The 19,575-nt window shown below is 42.8% G+C and overlaps 1 protein-coding gene and 1 long non-coding RNA gene across 2 annotated transcripts; one reads left to right on the top strand and one right to left on the bottom strand.

The window, feature by feature from the left end:
- The first annotated feature begins 731 nt into the window (after positions 1-731).
- Positions 732-8,381, top strand: LOC148715890 (uncharacterized). The gene is made up of 2 exons (XR_015995772.1): positions 732-3,919; positions 8,080-8,381. It is a non-coding gene; the product is annotated as an uncharacterized LOC148715890 (long non-coding RNA).
- A 2,555-nt stretch (positions 8,382-10,936) lies between these two features.
- LOC148715889 (uncharacterized) lies at positions 10,937-15,726 on the bottom strand. Its single transcript, XM_088746328.1, has 2 exons — positions 12,710-15,726; positions 10,937-12,496 (listed from the first exon to the last, which is right to left on the bottom strand). Exons 1-2 carry the CDS (start codon positions 14,498-14,500, stop codon positions 11,753-11,755), a joined length of 2,535 nt encoding a protein of 844 aa, XP_088602454.1. The 5' UTR covers positions 14,501-15,726; the 3' UTR covers positions 10,937-11,752.
- Positions 15,727-19,575: the final 3,849 nt, after the last annotated feature.

The following is a 19,575-nucleotide window of genomic DNA, read 5'->3' as shown; positions in this document are numbered from 1 at the left end:
AAACAATTGAAGCGTCTGTTTATTTTGGTCAGCTACTATGTGTATCAATCAGCACAACCTACTTTAATTTGTGTAAATCTGATTGGTTTCTAGTCTGATCTATTGTTGCTGAGCCTACAAGTGGTTTACATTTGGACTTGATAGAGTAAAGGCTTTTGCACTAGGGATGCATGAAAAAGACACCCGGCTGTCTTCCGCCGGTCAAGAGTGTAATTTTTCACGTATGTGCGCGTTGTAGTCTGCCCAGTAAGGGCCTGGTACACATGTATTGTTGCAAGGTATTTTTATCAGTTACATGTATTGTCTTTCGTGTTTTATCCATCGCTCCTTTTAATTTGTCCGTGACCTTGAGTACGGCTCGTCGGGTAGAGCAGTTCTATCGGAAGCCAAATTGATATTCGCGTAGAATTTCCTTTTTTTTTTTTTTTTCTAGGAAGGAATAGAGTTGGTCATGTTCCAAGCTCCAGAGAATACCGATTTCAACCTTTTGTCGTGTGTAAATTTTTAGGACACCTACACTATAACATCAGAAAATAGTAGTGGAGTTACACTGCTTAAAGGCCTTTTTCAAAACTGATGTTTTCAAGTTTTCTCTCCTCAATCATATTGTAGGCCGAGCTGTGGAATTGCCTACCACTAGATGTCAGAACAATTGAACATTTCTCATCGTTTAAAAACAGCATTAACAAGTTTTCTCTTAATTAACTTGATGTAAACAAGGATAGATTTTTGTAGTTGATCAATGTATCTTTGGTCAATTCCACGTTGCGGACGTGACATTTAGAGGCGAAATTTGAGTATTAAATGTCTCCTAAAGCCAGATCCGAACTATTTGAATTGTAATGAGTCGTGTCATAAAATTACCCCTGAAGTACCTTTTTATTTTGCCAATGTTCAGGAAAGAGCTTTTCATTCACCACTAATAATGTTCAGAGTAATGCCACTGAAGTAAAAATGCTGTTTTTATTGCTTTTATCTGTAAATTGGGAAATAAATAACAAATAACATATAAAAACTCTGACGATCTAGCCCATTTTGGGCATCAAAGGGCATTTTTACTTTGGAAAATTGTAAAAAAATTGATAGCCTTACATATATCATAATATGTCTATAACTATCATTTGTGTCACTAAATATCCACGTATCTTCTCATGTTTGAAAAGTTTATGAGGTTTTCTGGGTTTTTACAAATGTGTCAAGCTGGGGTATCAAAATTATCATAACACTTAACCATAAGAGCAGCATAAATAAGACCTGAAACAGTTGACAACCTAGACAGAAATTAAATAAATGTTGCTCTGAATCATACCCTGGAGGTCGTGTCCGCAACACCTTTTATGTCTTTGTGTCTTTTATGTCTTTGTCTTTTGTCTGAGGCATCAAATGTTTGATAATTTTTTTCTTTTGCCATTGAAAGGCCCATCCTAGTGAGTAGTTAAGATCTCAAAATCTGATTCATAGCAATCAATTTCTTTGAGATATGGCAATTTAGATATTGGTATGTAAAATGGCTTATTCGGTTAATAAAAAACCCTAAAAAACAATGGCGTCACACACCCTGGGCGTGACCAATACTGCCAGGGTAGATTTGGATTCTTATAGAACTATGTATAAGCTTTCATTAGAAATAAGTTTGGCTCTCATATTTTGAATTGGAAAATCTGTCAAATTCTCATGTCTCATATGGAATAGCCCCTTTGTTTTTTTGTTTTGTTTTGTTTTCTTTTTTCTTTAACCAAGGCAGTGTATTTTAACAAGGAATCATCCTGTCCGCTTTGAACTGGCCTAATCATGGAGAGGTTGCGATTTTTCCTTCTTTTCATTTATCTTAATTGTTCATTTGTCTACAACTTCACTAGGGAGATCTCCTTAAATTGATTCTCCTTACTGTCTGCCATAGAGTTCTCATGATGTCGGTTTGGAGAATTTTGTATTGCATCAACCTGAAACCCCCTGATTGATGATTTCATCTATTCTCAGTACTTCTCTGCTAGCTATTGTAAGGAGAAATTCTGTCTTGGTCACTTACGGGAGTCAAAGGACAAAAATCCAGCCAGGAGAAGATTTCCTGTATTTAAGGGGGTTGCCCACATGATTCCCTAGGGAGCTGGCAAGTGTAGGGCTTACACGTTGAAAATATTGATGAAGCCAGCAGCAATATCCAAAGTTTTTCGTATGGAATTGATTGTCGGGCCGGACTACCCTTTAGTGCTGGGATGAACGAGTGTTGCGATCGATTTCCACATTGATCTCATGTTGACCTATGATTTTCTTGTCCTCTTTACACAGTACACGGTGGAGCATTTGTCGACGGAATGAGGTGGTTGCAAAGCTTGAAAGGTAGTGCGGAGCCAAGAATAGTATTTTTTTGAGGGAGCAAGAAGAACTAATGACAGTTGTATATGTGTATGTGTGTGTGTGCGTGCGCGCATAGTAATTTTAGATATGTTTGTATTTATATTTATAAATTTGGCTGTATTTTACTCGGATATACTAGCTCTCTCGAGCTACACTAAATCCAAGTTTAAATAAAGTGATACGTATGCATGCATGCATGTATGTGTGGAAGTTTCAGTGTGAGAATTGTCGTTTCGCCGTTGCTGTTTCCTCAGTTACGAGCAGCCCTGATTCAAATTTGCATGGGCCCCTGACCTTCTTTGCAGATCTGCGGTGAATGCATGCGGGAACCATGGCAAATGTGCGCCTGTCGTCTGATCTGGACCCGCTGGTTTGAAAGGCATTTAGCCCTAGTGCAGGATTCAAAGTTGCACTGGTCCTTGATTTCTGTCGAAATGTTTAAGCGCCTATTATAGTGGGGCTTGTGTTTTGCTCGGGTGTTAGAGGAAACTAAGCACGAAGATGTACTCCCTGTGTTCAAACTGCACGCAGAGCTAAATCAAAAATTGTGTTGCCTCCCCTGACCAAGAGAGAATTTCTCCCTACAATATCGATACGTTATCAAGGGGACAAGTGATGAGAATAACGAAAGGTATTAGTTTAGGGGATTGCTAGTCGCTTCCAGCTCCAAATTCTCGGAACTGACATGGCGAGAATTGTATGGCAGACAGTAATCGTAGTCAGGTTGAGGACACGGACACTCTCACGGCAACTCCACCGATGAGAACCTGACTTGAAATTTCAGTCTAAGTAGGTTGTCGTGTGAGGGGGGCTTCAAATGCAACTCTCGGCCCGACGGGTTCTAAATGACAAGCAAAACTCGCCTGCGAGAACGGGAGACGAGGAAAAGGTGCTGATGATGCGCTCTTGACCCCGAAACTCCCAAGATGTGATTGTCAAGTGTCCCCTCTAGCCGCTAGACATTTCCTTGTAGACAGGTTATGGGAATTGGGTGCCCGATCGAGGCGACATCATCTACCTGACGAGTTTGAGTATTCTCATTAGCTGTTTGTTGGATCGTGCATGAATATTATAGGGAGAAGTAACAGTTCAATCACTTCTGGCAGTTTAATTAGAGAGGAGGTTGAGATATGCTTAGCCTCCAAGTTCCGTGTCGATAGGAGATGTATGGTTCGATTACTTTTTAATTTTAATTTTTATTTTTCGGCTGTCCTCCCTCGCGTGGGTTCGGGTAGATTCTTGGGAAATGTGCGCTTGCCCAAAGTCCATCATCTCTCCACTACGAGAGTCCAGCCATGGAAATCCTCCAAATATGGTCAACCATTGTTCTGGCGCAGAATTCTGCGCCAGAACAATGGGACGATAGCTGGACCAGAGAACTGGACCGAGAAAATGGCGGCCAACCAGCCAGGAACGTTTCACTTCTGGCCGAGAATAGCTTTTTTTATTTCTTAACCAGTATGCGACTCCAACTGCAAAGTCGGACGGACATTCCGAGGAATTTCTGGACTCACTGGAGTACTTGTGGATGAAACGAGGTGTTTCAAGAAAAGCTTGAAAGGTAAGTAACTGCTGTTTCATTTTTGTGCCTGCAAGGCTCTCTGTTTGGTAGCATTTCCAGCATGGACGTGGTAGTGAGTTTTGTAGGTACTGCAAAGGCAACAGAGTTGACCAGTTAAGGGATTTTCGAATGCCCTATGCAGTTTGTGAAACGGAACGAAATGAAAATCTGTGATTTGCAAAAGAGAAATCTGCTAGAAAAAGAAAAAGAAAATCGTACACTAGCCTGAAGCTCAAGAAAAATCAAAGCGCTTGGGTCAGTTGCGACATTTTCAACGCGACGCGTAGAATTTTCTGTTCGAATCATTTTTTTGAACTTACATTTCTAAACCATTGCAAGGTTCTTCTGTATTTCTGCGTAGTAAAATTGTTATAAGAAAGAGCTGCATTTTGGAAGAAATGTATGTTATCTGCAAGATGACCTTTGTGTCGATAGGTCCATTGAATGGAATATTAAATTTACCATCATGATAGTTTGTTCGAGTTTTTGGAACATAAATAGTATTCCTAGTTGCACAGCGAGTTTTAACATTATGCTTATCTGAAGTTTTAATAAGGAACGAGTCATAAAGCTTTGTTAATTTGCCGATCAAGAATTGGTGCATGAGGTAAAGAGTTTGAAGTTTGATATGATCCTGAAGTTTTAGAGGTTTAAGTTGAAAAAACAAAGTACTTCTACGAGTATAAAAATCAGAGTAGGTAATCAGACGAACCATTTTCTTTGGTATTCTCTGGACTGGTTTCATATTAGGGTCATAGGTGTTACCCCAGACTATACAACAGTATGAAAAGAAAAAAGGAAGAATGATGGCATGGTGTAATCGAACTAAAGTTAATCTTTGACATGCAGATAATGCCCAATGTTGTAAAGAACAATGCGTCGTAGATAATTTTGTCCAAAGTTGTTAAAATGTTCTTTCTAACTAAGACAGCTGATAGCCTATGAGAATTTCCAAGTACTGAACACTTTTATGCTCATTAATTGCTTTGCCATCTATTTCAATTTTCATAGAGTAATTCAATTTTTTCTGGTAAGGATGGAATATTACAAAATGTGTGTGTGTGTGTGTTTTTTTTTCTATCAATATTAAGAGACAGTTTGTTTAAGCACAAAGCCATGTATTAATTTCACCGAGTTGCTTAATGACCGTTTCCTCAAGATGCTGTAAATCTTTATCAGAATAAAACAGATTTGAGTCATCTGCGAACAGATGAAAATCACAAGTGGATGAAGAATTTACGAAATCACCGATATACATATCTACTCATTGGTATACTCCAATTATTGTATTTGGGTTTTGTGGGACTGAATTTTCAATAAAAAAAAAAAGCACAGAAAAATTCATTTGAGGCAGGTGAATGTGGGGTTACAAAATTCATGGAAGAATCTAGGGAAAATAAGAAAGGTGCATAACAAGATAAGGACACAATTAACAATATTCCAATGAATCGCATGTTGGGTAGTACTCTGAAGTAACGTTACACTAAGACTGCTAATAATTTTTAACCCAATAAGATTCACAATTTGACCTGGATGTTTTGTTCTGACAGAAAGTTCAATTAAGAGACGACAAGTGTCACCAAGATAGGTTTCAGGAAAAGTCATCGGAGACGTGACTTAAACAATGTACGGGCAGGCGCATGGTGGTATATCCTATAATTTAAAGTAGCAGAATCTGTCAAATTTTCTCATTATGGATGTTGTTGTTTCATGCCAGTGTGTTTCCCAAATTCAAGCTACGTGGAGACATGAAATGAGAAGGTCAACTCCACGCCATCCTGCGAATGGTCGACGTGACGTGCGATCAAAATTCGTGCCTCTGCCGAAATCTTACTCGGCAATGAAATTTTGTCAGTGTCTGTCAATGTACCTAAAAACAATTGAAGCGTCTGTTTATTTTGGTCAGCTACTATGTGTATCAATCAGCACAACCTACTTTAATTTGTGTAAATCTGATTGGTTTCTAGTCTGATCTATTGTTGCTGAGCCTACAAGTGGTTTACATTTGGACTTGATAGAGTAAAGGCTTTTGCACTAGGGATGCATGAAAAAGACACCCGGCTGTCTTCCGCCGGTCAAGAGTGTAATTTTTCACGTATGTGCGCGTTGTAGTCTGCCCAGTAAGGGCCTGGTACACATGTATTGTTGCAAGGTATTTTTATCAGTTACATGTATTGTCTTTCGTGTTTTATCCATCGCTCCTTTTAATTTGTCCGTGACCTTGAGTACGGCTCGTCGGGTAGGGCGGTTCTATCGGAAGCCAAATTGATATTCGCGTAGAATTTCCTTTTTTTTCTTTTTTTCTAGGAAGGAATAGAGTTGGTCATGTTCCAAGCTCCAGAGAATACCGATTTCAACCTTCTGTCGTGTGTAAATTTTTAGGACACCTACACTATAACATCAGAAAATAGTAGTGGAGTTACACTGCTTAAAGGCCTTTTTCAAAACTGATGTTTTCAAGTTTTCTCTCCTCAATCATATTGTAGGCCGAGCTGTGGAATTGCCTACCACTAGATGTCAGAACAATTGAACATTTCTCATCATTTAAAAACAGCATTAACAAGTTTTCTCTTAATTAACTTGACGTAAACAAGGATAGATTTTTGTAGTTGATCAATGTATCTTTGGTCAATTCTACGTTGCGGACGTGACATTTAGAGGCGAAATTTGAGTATTAAATGTCTCCTAAAGCCAGATCCGAACTATTTGAATTGTAATGAGTCGTGTCATAAAATTACCCCTGAAGTACCTTTTTATTTTGCCAATGTTCAGGAAAGAGCTTTTCATTCACCACTAATAATGTTCAGAGTAATGCCACTGAAGTAAAAATGCTGTTTTTATTGCTTTTATCTGTAAATTGGGAAATAAATAACAAATAACATATAAAAACTCTGACGATCTAGCCCATTTTGGGCATCAAAGGCCATTTATACTTTAGAAAATTGTAAAAAAATTGATAGCCTTACATATATCATAATATGTCTATAACTATCATTTGTGTCACTAAATATCTACGTATCTTCTCATGTTTGAAAAGTTTATGAGGTTTTCTGGGTTTTTACAAATGTGTCAAGCTGGGGTATCAAAATTACCATAATACTCAACCATAAGAGCAGCATAAATAAGACCTGAAACAGTTGACAACCTAGACAGAAATTAGATAAATGTTGCTCTGAATCATACCCTGGAGGTCGTGTCCGCAACACCTTTTGTGTCTTTGTGTCTTTTATGTCTTTGTCTTTTGTCTGAGGCATCAAATGTTTGAGAATTTTTTTTTTTTGCCATTGAAAGGCCCATCCTAGTGAGTAGTTAAGATCTCAAAGTCTGATTCATAGCAATCAATTTCTTTGAGATATGGCAATTTAGATATTGGTATGTAAAATGGCTTATTCGGTTAATAAAAAACCCTAAAAAACAATGGCGTCACACACCCTGGGCGTGACCAATACTGCCAGTGTAGATTTGGATTCTTATAGAACTATGTATAAGCTTTCATTAGAAATAAGTTTGGCTCTCATATTTTGAATTGGAAAATCTGTCAAATTCTCATGTCTCATATGGAATAGCCCCCTTATGTTTTTTTTTTTCTTTTCTTTTTTCTTTAACCGAGGCAGTGTATTTTAACAAGGAATCATCCTGTCCGCTTTGAACTGGCCTAATCATGGAGAGGTTGCGATTTTTCCTTCTTTTCATTTATCTTAATTGTTCATTTGTCTACAACTTCACTAGGGAGATCTCCTTAAATTGATTCTCCTTACTGTCTGCCATAGAGTTCTCATGATGTCGGTTTGGAGAATTTTGTATTGCATCAACCTGAAACCCCCTGATTGATGATTTCATCTATTCTCAGTACTTCTCTGCTAGCTATTGTAAGGAGAAATTCTGTCTTGGTCACTTACGGGAGTCAAAGGACAAAAATCCAGCCAGGAGAAGATTTCCTGTATTTAAGGGGGGTTGCCCACATGATTCCCTAGGGAGCTGGCAAGTGTAGGGCTTACACGTTGAAAATATTGATGAAGCCAGCAGCAATATCCAAAGTTTTTCGTATGGAATTGATTGTCGGGCCGGATTACCCTTTAGTGCTGGGATGAACGAGTGTTGCGATCGATTTCCACATTGATCTCATGTTGACCTATGATTTTCTTGTCCTCTTTACACAGTACACGGTGGAGCATTTGTCGACGGAATGAGGTGGTTGCAAAGCTTGAAAGGTAGTGCGGAGCCAAGAATAGTATTTTTTTGAGGGAGCAAGAGGAACTAATGACAGTTGTATATATGTATGTGTGTGTGTGCGTGCGTGCGTGCGCGCGTAGTAATTTTAGATATGTTTGTACTTATATTTATAAATTTGGCTGTATTTTACTCGGATATACTAGCTCTCTCGAGCTACACTAAATCCAAGTTTAAATAAAGTGATACGTATGCATGCATGCATGTATGTGTGGAAGTTTCAGTGTGAGAATTGTCGTTTCGCCGTTGCTGTTTCCTCAGTTACGAGCAGCCCTGATTCAAATTTGCATGGGCCCCTGACCTTCTTTGCAGGTCCGCGGTGAATGCGTGCGGGAACCATGGCAAATGTGCGTCTGTCGTCTGATCTGGACCCGCTGGTTTGAAAGGCATTTAGCCCTAGTGCAGGATTCAAAGTTGCACTGGTCCTTGATCTCTGTCGAAATGTTTAAGCGCCTATTATAGTGGGGCTTGTGTTCTGCTCGGGTGTTAGAGGAAACTAAGCACGAAGATGTACTCGCTGTGTTCAAACTGCACGCAGAGCTAAATCAAAAATTGTGTTGCCTCCCCTGACCAAGAGAGAATTTCTCCCTACGATATCGATACATTATCAAGGGGACAAGTGATGAGAATAAAGGAAGGTATTAGTTTAGGGGATTGCTAGTCGCTTCCAGCTCCAAATTCTCGGAACTGACATGGTGAGAATTGTATGGCAGACAGTAATCGTAGTCAGGTTGAGGACACGGACACTCTCACGGCAACTCCACCGATGAGAACCTGGCTTGAAATTTCAGTCTAAGTAGGTTGTCGTGTGAGGGGGGCTTCAAATGCAACTCTCGGCCCGACCGGTTCTAAATGACAAGCAAAACTCGCCTGCGAGAACGGGAGACGAGGAAAAGGTGCTGATGACGCGCTCTTGACCCCGAAACTCCCAAGATGTGATTGTCAAGTGTCCCCTCTAGCTGCCAGACATTTCCTTGTAGACAGGTTATGGGAATTGGGTGCGCGATCGAGGGGACATCATCTACCTGACGAGTTTGAGTATTCTCATTAGCTGTTTGTTGGATCGTGCATGAATATTATAGGGAGAAGTAACAGTTCAATCACTTCTGGCAGTTTAATTAGAGAGGAGGTTGAGATATGCTTGGCCTCCAAGTTCCGTGTCGATAGAGGATGTATGGTTCGATTACTTTTTAATTTTTATTTTTATTTTTCGGCTGTCCTCCCTCGCGTGGGTTCGGGTAGATTCTTGGGAAATGTGCGCTTGCCCAAAGTCCATCATCTCTCCACTACGAGAGTCCAGCCATGGAAATCCTCCAAATATGGTCAACCATTGTTCTGGCGCAGAATTCTGCGCCAGAACAATGGGACGATAGCTAGACTAGAGAACTGGACCGAGAAAATGGCGGCCAACCAGCCAGGAACCTTTCATTTTTCGCTGAGAATAGCTTTTTTTATTTCTTAACCAGTATGCGACTCCAACTTCAAAGTCGGACGGGCATTCCGAGGAATTTCTGGACATTGTTGTACTTGTGGATGAAACGAGGTGTTTCAAGAAAAGCTTGAAAGGTGAGTAACTGCTGGTTCATTGTTGGGCCGGCAAGGCTTTTTGGTAGCATGTCCAGCATGGACATGGTAATGATTTTTGTAGGTACGGCAAAGCCGACAGAGTAGACCAGTTAAGGGATTTTTTCGAATGCCCTATGAAGCAATCTTTTTCTTTTTTTTTTTTTTTTTTTTTTCCTCGATGTTCAAGAGTGTTTTGCAAGTTTTCCACCTCGAGACAGGGGCACTGGTTTTTAAATCCTTGCAAATGACTTTGAGGGTAGTGATGATCGATGGTGATGATCTCAGCAATGGCCCCAACAAGTTTAATAATAGTGATGCAAAAAGCGAGGGGGAAAAAAAAGACAAAACAAAAACAAAACAAAACAAAACAGTCCTTGGACTTTGGAAAGTGCCCACGATACAGACCAGTACTAATGAGAGCACTATTTGCCACAAAAACACAAACTCGTTTTATTGCCTTTCCACTTACGAGTTATTGTACAGCTGCCACGAAATCTAGAACTTGTTGAGTTAGAAGTCTTTGCCTGACAAAATCACTACCCAAATGTCAACAGTCGATAAAAGAGAGCCAAATTCCTTTTTGCTACCTCTAAGGCCTCTTTTTCCAATTTCTGTCGGTGTGGGAAGAATATTTTCCTCTAATATCAAACATTGCAACTACAGTAAAAACCCGCGTGTAAGAATGTCTGGCAAGACAGGTTCTTAAAATGTCTTCAATGAAAATGCCATTAAATAGTTATAGTGTACAAAATCAAAATCTAGAACCTGTTGAGTTAGAAGTCTTAAAATATCTTAAATGAAAGTGCCATTAAATAATTATACAGTACAAAATCGAAATCTAGAACTTGTTGAGTTAGAAGTCTTTGCCTGACAAAAACCCTACCCAAATGTCAACAGTTGATAGAAGAGAGCCAATTTCCTTTTTGCTTCTTCTAAGACCTCTTCTTCCAATTTCTGTCGGTGTCGGAAGAATATTTTCCTCTAATTTCAAACATTGCAACTACAGTAGAAACCCGCGTGTAAGAATGTCTGGCAAAACAGGTTCTTAAAATATCGTCAATGAAAATGCCATTAAATAATGATACTGTACCATACAATGTGTACTGAACAATGTACTTAATTGTACAGTTTAGAAGTTTACAGCCAGGAGGGCATTTTTTTTTTTTTCTTTTTTTAAACTTGCTTTGATACATGACTGGGAGCCATGAATACAGTGGGAGAACTGTATTGTTTTTTTACACATGTTTTACAGAAGTATCAGATGTATAGAAAACATTTGTTTTATGGTTAGAGACATATTTTGCTACGACATTGTTGAATCGTTATTCAGAATGACTCTTCTTATAAGAGCCATGCGGGTTTTGCTGAATAAACAGGTTCTGACATTTTTGGGTATCGACATCCAAAATTTCTGCCAAAAAAGGCTCTTAATTACTAGGTTCTTACACGCGGGTTTTAGCTGTATTCCAAAAACACTTGAACTTCAATTGCAGTTTTTTGTTTTGTTTTTTTTTTCTTTCCTTCTTTCTCTTTTTGTGTGTCTGGTTTTTGTTTGTTTTCAGAACCTTGTGAATTTCGAATCGGCTTTTTTTTTTTTCTTTTCTTTTTCCTTTTTTTTTTTTTAAAACCTGAAACGTTTGCACTTGCGAGAGTCATTGCCCGGCAAAAACGCGACTCGAATGTCGGCACTTGACGAGCAAAAGACACAGCAGAAACATTCTTGTTTACAGCCTAGCCGCCAAGCGGTCTACAGTTCGCTCCTGTCGGTGTTCGAACACAGTGTCTTTTTTTACTCTCCGATCGAACCCTTTACACCCTGACGACGACGGTATCCGAATCTCTCTATACGTTTCTTTTGGCACCGGCAAGGAGAATCGGTTTCCCTAGCAGAGTTAGTTTTCAGGGTTGGCAATCGTTTCCTACCTTCTCGTGATGTTCTCGAATGACTCGGCTCTACCACCGTGGGGAGAAATCGGATGCTCGTCGCTCTCGGGGTTGGAAAGGGTTCGAATGTGCGCGGTCTGCTGAGGTCGGCTCTCAGGTGGCAGTCTGCTCAGAAAAGCAGCCAGCGAAGACCTGGGCGAGAATTCTCTGTTGCTCCTCGGGGTCGTCCGGCTGCAAATACCACAACCATCTCTGGTCCTCGCCACGAACACATCTTCGAAGGAGAAAGACCAGGGCGGCCAGCTGGCTCTGGCGGTCCTCGTGGTGACCGATGGCCGTGCCCAGCTTGGACAGGTGACTCCAGACATCTCCCCAGCCTCTCTCGAGTTGCAAGTGCTTCAGCCGCGGACACAGCATGCAGAGGAAACCCGCGTTGGCCACGCTTCGAAGCTTGGTCGAGGAACAGCCAAGAAGCTCTCGCAATGCGTTGACAAGGGACGGCCTTCTCTCCTCGGGGGTTTGGCCAGAGTTCAGCAGACGTGCGATGGAGGGCGCAAGTTCCAGCATGGCAGCCAAGCGCTGGTTGCGCTTCAGGCCGAGTCCCACTAGTGTGGGTCGGTCCAATTTGTTCATGAACTGGCACACGAGGCAGTCCTGGTTTAAGCACTGTTCCGCGACTCGCTCGACGTCCCCGCCTTCCTCGTCGCACAGACAGTACGGGCAGTTTTGATCTTCTTCGCCTTGCGAGGGGCGCACTGCCGGTTCTCCCAGGCACGTGCAGTTTCGTTTGGAAGTGGTCCACAACGAGCAGACTTTGGCTGCGACCGTCTGATCGCGTACCTCTCGGTAGCTCTCCTCTGCCGTACTCTGCCTCTCCTCCTTGGCGGCTCGTGCGACCTACGGCAGGAGAAAGAGAGAAACGAAATGAAAACATGGGTCCATCTAGTCTCCCAGTGACTCGGTCTAGCCACAAACCCCCTCTAGACCCAAGATCTCGCCCATAAATTCTCCTTACTCTCTGACGTACAGTTCCCCATCACAAATTTGGTGTCGTGTGTCATATCATGATTCCTTCAGTGACTCGTTTCTTTTATTCTCATTACAGCTTACCGGTGTGGGGTCACAGGGCTGGTTGGCTCTCAAGAACCGTTCAAGCCTGTCCAGGGATTCCTCACTGGGAAGGCGCGAAGCACGGATTCCTGGCAGGGCTAGCAGGGCTCGTCGAGGATCTCCTGCAGGGGGCGGCGGAGGGCTGGCCTCTCCTGGCTCTTGGCCGCTGACGCGCGAGGTGCTCGTCTCCTGGGGGAGCACGGTCCGCCGCCGAGCCGTCGGTCTCCTACTCTGTCGATAGCCGGAGCTGCCGCTCTGCGGGCCTTGCCGGCTCTGCCGGCCTCGCCGGCTCTGCCGCTGCGGCTCTGTTCCTGGCCCTGGCCCAGCCCCGACGCCGAGCTCTTCGATGACAGTGGTGGTAGACACAAAGCGCCGAAGCAGACTCTCCATGTGCTGCCTGACGGCGGTGTCGTGCCCCTCTGTACCCGGTCCGCCCGGCGGCAAGGTCTGCGATTCTCCAGCAGTGTCCCAGCCCACCGACAATTGGGACTCTGTGCCAGAACTGCTTCCTGCCTCGTCTTCCTCTGACGTTGGTGGAGACTGGAGCAGGAGTTGCTGCCAGCGATCTGTGGAGGTCCTCCTCAGGCCTTGTGCCTGCTCAGCCGTCAGTGCTGTTAGGGTCAAGAAGTCTATGCCGAATCGCGTCATCAGATCGACCAGGCGGGCCGGTTTGTCGCGTCTGCCAGCGTGTTTTATCGCACTGGTGCGAGCCAACATCAGTTCGGATGTGGTCAGCCCCAGCCCCTCGATCATCGTTCGCGAAGTGAAGGCAGCTATGTCTCCTGCAAGATTGAAGCAAGAAAAAGAATGAAAAATGAAAATCAAAGCAAGACGCAACGAGACGAGAGAGAGAGAGAGAGAGAGAGAGAGAGAGAGAGAGAGAGAGAGAAAAAAAAACAACAGAAAAAAAAAACAAAAACAAAAAACAGAAAAATCGAAAAAACCGCGGGAAAAACACACAGAAAAACGTAAAAACCACGGGAAAAGAAAAGAAAAACAAAAAAAGAAACCAGAAAAGAGAGACAGACGAACAAGCAAGAGGGCTTCTCTTTTTACAGGGGCCCTGTATAAGAAAACCATCAGAGATGGAGAGACTGATTGTGGACTGTTTTTGTTTGTCTCACCTGTAGACATGCTACGCACTGCCTGATTGGAGATGCGCGCTGCAACCACAACGTTTCCTGGCAGCAGACCCCCGTGAGAGTGGGCTATCAGCCGACGTGGGAAGCCGTGCGTGAATTGCGCGGAGATGTCGCTCCAGTGAGGGGCCCGGAGGTGCATGACGTTGCCGAAATCGTCCACGCGCAGATCTTCCAAATGACGGTCGAACCACTCGTTCCCCGTTCTCATTTTATCGCTCAGGGCATGGCCCGCCTGGTGGAACATGGTCTCTTTGGAGAGCTCGCCCCTCATCTCCTGGCTTCTGTCGGTGGAGCGCGGCTGTTGCTCGCACCATTCTTCTCGGCTGGCCACGTAGCGGGCGCAATAGTCCCGGCACTGGTCTAGGTCTCCGAATTGGACCTGTTCGTCAACATCCTCTGGGAAAAGCCCCCGTGGCAGCCTTAAGCTGTCGAAGAGGAACAGCTGGAAGTTGAATGCCGTGGGTTCTTCTGGAGATACGGCAAGACCAACTGGGAAGTACGGTCCGATCAGCCGGCTGGTAGACGGGCGTTCCTGCCTTGCTCTAATGCTGTTGTCGAGGGCCATGTGGGTGGCCGGTGAATCCCCCTCCACGATCGAACTGTCGTCAAGAAACTCTTGGCTGTGGGTGAGAATAAACAAAAAAGACATTGAAAAGACATCAGCGCTAGGGTACCCCGCTGGTGACTATTGTTAGTAGATTCTTAGTTGCTTGTCTCGTTTTTGTGTTTCCTTCGGGCTTTTTTAATACGCTGTCGGTCGTTCGCACGCGTAACGAGTCTCTCCTTGTTGAAAATCCATGAACCCTTCCGCTCCCACGATGTCTGTCTGCTCAACAATTCTCACGGCGTCGGCGCGGCCAGCAGAAAATGTCTACTCTTAGATCGATGTTAGAATGACGTGGCTGATCCACAGATTGTTATTAGGAACCGTCACTAGTACTGTTGTTGCTATCACCATCGTCACTGGAGTGAAAGGGTTCATTCTAACTCCAGAAACGCAGTGGGTTTCTGTGAGCGTCAAGTTTATCGAGCCAAGTTAGCCTTCAAATGCCTCGGACATCCCTCGCTAGCAACTAAACGACTGCCTGAATTAGCCCTTGGACTCTCCCAGAGGTGATTTGCATTGAACTTCTCCCTATAGTATCCCATACATTTATCCCGTTAACCCAGCTGGTGAGAATACTGCAATGAATTAAGGTTGGGTTCCCTTGATTGAGCGCCAAATTCTCGTCACCAATTGACAAGGAAATGTGTCGCAGCTAGAGGGGAGAATTAACAATCAGATCTGGAGAGTCCAAGGGTTGGGGTGCATTTCTGCGGTGACAGTTCATAAATAAAAGTTCTGACGTATCACAAACTGAAATACAGGGATGTGAATACTCTAACTTCTAGTGGCGAGTCAAACTGGTCGGCGACAGGACCGACTGACCCGGTGACTAAGGGGCCGACCATTTAACTTCTGAGCTGGGGGGAGATTTTTGAAAACAAATTTCCTGCAAGCGCTTGTTGGAATAAAGAAAAAAGACATTTCATGCAGCCCAAATGTAACAGAAAAAAATGTAGCCAAAAATCGGGAAAAAAACAAAACAAAAAAACGCTATCCTGCACAGCAGATTGCTTGAAAAAAAGGGGGAAAAAAAAAATTCTTGATGACCCCGCCCCCCTCAACAGTTAAATGGTCGGCCCCTAAAGGTGTCATGAACGAACAGGGCTGGGTTGTTCAAAGGCGGGTTACAATAACCAAGGATTAGTTTGAAATTTGATTTCAGATCTGAAAGCTTTCAAAAGAAAACTTCCGTTTAATTCCATTTGTCTACAGTTTGATAATTGAATGCTCTAATAAAATGGGAAAAATCAGCCCGAAACCACTTTTGAACAGAGAAATATAGAAACTCGGATTAAATTTTAAACCTGGGTTAGCACTAATCAGCCTTCGAACAACTGGGCCCAGTTCTTCACCAACGCGTCATTACCGCCAAATTCGCTCCACTGTTGTCGAATGGCGCTTTGTGTCGATGGAATTGCGCATTAAAAAAAATTATTTCAAATGGTAAAATGTACCTTGCTTCTCCCATGACATCATCATCTGGCCCCTCCTTGTCACTATCGCGCCGAGTCGCACGGCCGCTGCTGTAAGAGAAGACAGGAGTGCTGTTTGAGATCGACCTACATCATATTTTGATGTTCCACTCGTCTCCAGTGCCGAATTAAATTTGGTAAGCAAATCAAAGGAGTCGGTGCCGTGCCGGGAATCAAAAGCGAGAGCCATCGAGTCGTTGAAAAGAAAAACAACACAACAAAACAAAACAAAAATGTTTGAAAAATGAGATAAGAAAAAAAAAAAAAAGAAAAGGTGATTTGGAATTGAAATGCTTTTGATTTCAGTTTTTGCCCTTGCCTCCGCTTCTCCCTTGAGCACAAGTCATCCGAGAATTAAGTTAAGATCGGCACAAACACGCCAATTACCACGGATTAATACAGAACGTTTTAAGAATTGCCATTTGAATGGAATCAGGCTAAGTAACAATCTACATCCTATGTTTTCATTGATTTTATATCATTATTGTAAACGATCTTTACTCTCTGTAACGTTCGTCGTGTATTTTAACGAGCGAACTAAAGACACATCAACATCAACATTACCATTACAATTACAATGACAATTAATGGCACAAGAAGAAAATCGAGGCTGAATCCTAACCTTGTGGCCTCGGTAGCTTCTGTCTGCAGGAAATCGGCGCCGGAGTAGGTGGCTCTTTGGCTTCTTGGAGTCGCAGACGCACTTTCGCCCCTCGATGTCTTTGTCCGTTTGCTTCTTGGGGGCATGTGGAAATCTTCTTGCTCCCTTGGAGCGCACTTGGCAATATGAACTCTTGATCGCGCAGCTTATTGACCTCACTCGGAGCGTACGATCTCTCGTAGTCGAGAACACAATTATTTGCACTACGCGACAGTGAGCGTGCAAGGTATTTACAGTCCTTCACCTGTCGCGCATAACTGTATCGCGTGTCGAATGACAGGAAACGAGCTCAGATATGCGGAAGGAAGCAAATGCGCTCTTAGCTGGAAAGGAAACACGGTCTCAAAACAAAAGCAAACGCGCCATTGGCACCGGAAGACAGATTCTCCCCCGGTGTTTCTTCCAGTTTCGTTTGTGTTTTCTGCCTGCCTGCCTGCCTGCCTGCCTGCCTGCCTGCCTGCCTGCCTGCCTGCCTGTTTTGTTTGTCTGTTTGTTTGTTTGTTTGTTTGTTTTGTTGGTTTGTTTTTCTTTCTTTGAAACCCAGGTCTGTTCCCCTCTTTTAATTTCCTTTTAAACGCAGCTTCTTTGGTTGTGTTTACTTCACTTTTGAAACTCGATCCGATTAATTTTAAAACAGGAAGGCCAATATGCGCTCTTGGACAGGCAGGAAGTGAAAAGAAAAATAGCAGGATCTGCATTTCAAAATGAATCTGCCGTATTTACCTAGTTACAAATGTGTTCTTAGTAGCGTAGATGTAGATGTTACGCTCAACTCGAAGCGTCTGTCTAAAAATTGCTGCAGGACATAAACTTCCGCGTACAAACAATTAAACCACAAACAGGAAGCCAATACGGTCTTCAATAGGAAGTGAACGTGGCCGCTTGTTATTCATTCATTTTTTTGTTTGTTTTTTTTTTTTGTTCTCTTCAAAAGGCAACCTTTTCAAGGAGATTTAGGAGGTCAGAGGTCAGGTTTTCTCGTACATTCTCTGTCGAGTTTCGATGAATGTTGGACCTCACGGGATCAAGTTGAAACCTGGACACATCTCTCTGGTTATATTCGGGCTAAAGAAATCATTTCGGTAGTATATTACAAAGCTAAGATACTGCGGCATGTAGGAAAAATAAATTCCCATAGCTGCCTTTGAAGCTTTTTTCTTTTTTTTTTTTTTCCCTTCTCCTTCTTAATCTTCTTCTTCAAGTTCGACACTGGCAGAATTAGAATGCACGATTTCAACAAAAATGCGGGAAACTACATGTATAGTTGATGCTTAAGAATTCATATCTCTCGTTAGCAAGTCAAGGCTAGAGAAGTGATGTTGGTACAATTAAAAAGCTAAAAGAATTCTACCTGTAGAAAAAGGTTATTTGAAAAGGCTGCTTTGAAAGGATTCATTTGTTTTTAAGACATCCTTGAAGTTCATGAATGGCAACGCTATTTAATGGAAACGGCGCAGAAACGTCATTTATGCTCGATGCGAGAAAACTCACATCTCTCGTTATATCGAGGCTAGAGAAACGATTTCCATATCCTTACAAAGCTAAATTAGTGCTGCACTTAGGAAAAATACATTGCAACGCTCGCGTTGGATCAGTCACATCAAAAACGGGCCATTTCAAAGACCACGGGACATTTGCAGGCTAGAGTCGGGTCGGGGAGCGGGGAGGAGGTGGGGCGACTGGTAACCAGCCAGACCACCAACCCCTTCACGCTACATGAAGCTGATTGTTAAGTGGTGAGGTTCACCGTGCTTTGCTTGCTCTAAGAAATTTAATTTGCTTCGGGCCAAGGTTAGCGTTCTCTGTCTCCGCTCAAGCTCCCGCATCCAGAACGACCAGGGGGGACAAAACACGCACGCACGGTGGAGGAACTCCTCCAGGCCCTCGCGCGGTGGCTGACTTGGTGAGTGCCATTAGATTGCCACTGAAAGCCCCATTAGTGTGATTTAAAGAAAGCCTTGGGCCCCTCTCGCTATATGCGCATTCCATTCCATTCCATTCCATTCCATTCCATTCCATTCCGTCGTGTATGGAAAGCCATACTGGACAAAAGTGGGCGAGAATAGTTTTGTTGGCCGAGAAATCATTTTGTCACGCGATCAAGAAAAACATTTCAGTGCCCGGTGATCGACCCCATTTAATATGGCCTTTCATAATTATAGTACCTGTCCAATCGATCTACGCACTGCTCGCAAAGAGCAATAGATATAGCTTCCCCCGCGGATTCATGAAAACTACTTTTACAGCAACAAATTAAATACCAAACTGGAGAGCCAACTCGAGAGCCAGTTCAAATCCTGCAAGCCTAGTTACTCTTCATTCAAGGCTCACTGATTCAGAAATTCTCAAAATGCATTGACCAAATCGCTTTTGGCACAACCTCTACTCCAACCAATAAATGTATCGATGAATTGATATATTGTTAACGTTCACTTTATTAGCTGTCATCGTGATTGGTCTCCCCTAGACCTTTCATTTGCATAATTATTATTGATATCATTGTATTTATTCATACAGTCATTTCATGATAATGTCTTTATTTATGCATTATCTGTATTTATAACCATTTTATATTAGGATATATTTTTAAATGTAAGTGTATTATAGTCTACTAAGTAGATAGCAGGTCCACATCAGCAACTGATGCCATCTACTCAACCTGCTTTAACAAATCAAGAATGTATGTCTGTGTGTAACCAATTTTTTATCATATTTCATTCTCATTGCATTGCTTGCTCACCAACTCCAAATCCTCTTCAGCCCTAATTGAAACCCACAACTCCATCAAAAAACTGCATGTCTTATGTGACCATGCCTAGCTGCTAAAGATACTCCTTGTTATACAGCTAGGCTATCCTTAAAAATTCATCCATAAACAGAGCAGTTCTTAACTCCATTCTGCTGCTGGCTAACCCATAGCCCAGAAACTATCACAAGGCTTCTCCGGTCAGTGGTCTTAGGCCACAAATAGTCTGCAAGTAGGT

This window comes from Stylophora pistillata, unplaced genomic scaffold (genome assembly GCF_964205215.1).
Source record: "Stylophora pistillata unplaced genomic scaffold, jaStyPist1.2 SCAFFOLD_983, whole genome shotgun sequence".
In the NCBI taxonomy this organism is placed as follows: Eukaryota; Metazoa; Cnidaria; class Anthozoa; order Scleractinia; family Pocilloporidae; genus Stylophora; species Stylophora pistillata.
Note: the sequence above shows the minus strand (reverse complement) of the source record. Positions and strands in the feature narration are given on the sequence as shown.

Coding starts and splice junctions, on each gene's coding strand:
- LOC148715889 (XM_088746328.1), bottom strand. CDS start 14,500: ATGTCTTTTTTGTTTATTCTCACCCACAGCCAAGAGTTTCTTGACGAC. Junction 12,497..12,709: donor AGCCCTGTGACCCCACACCG/GTAAGCTGTAAT, acceptor CTCCTGCCGTAG/GTCGCACGAGCCGCCAAGGA.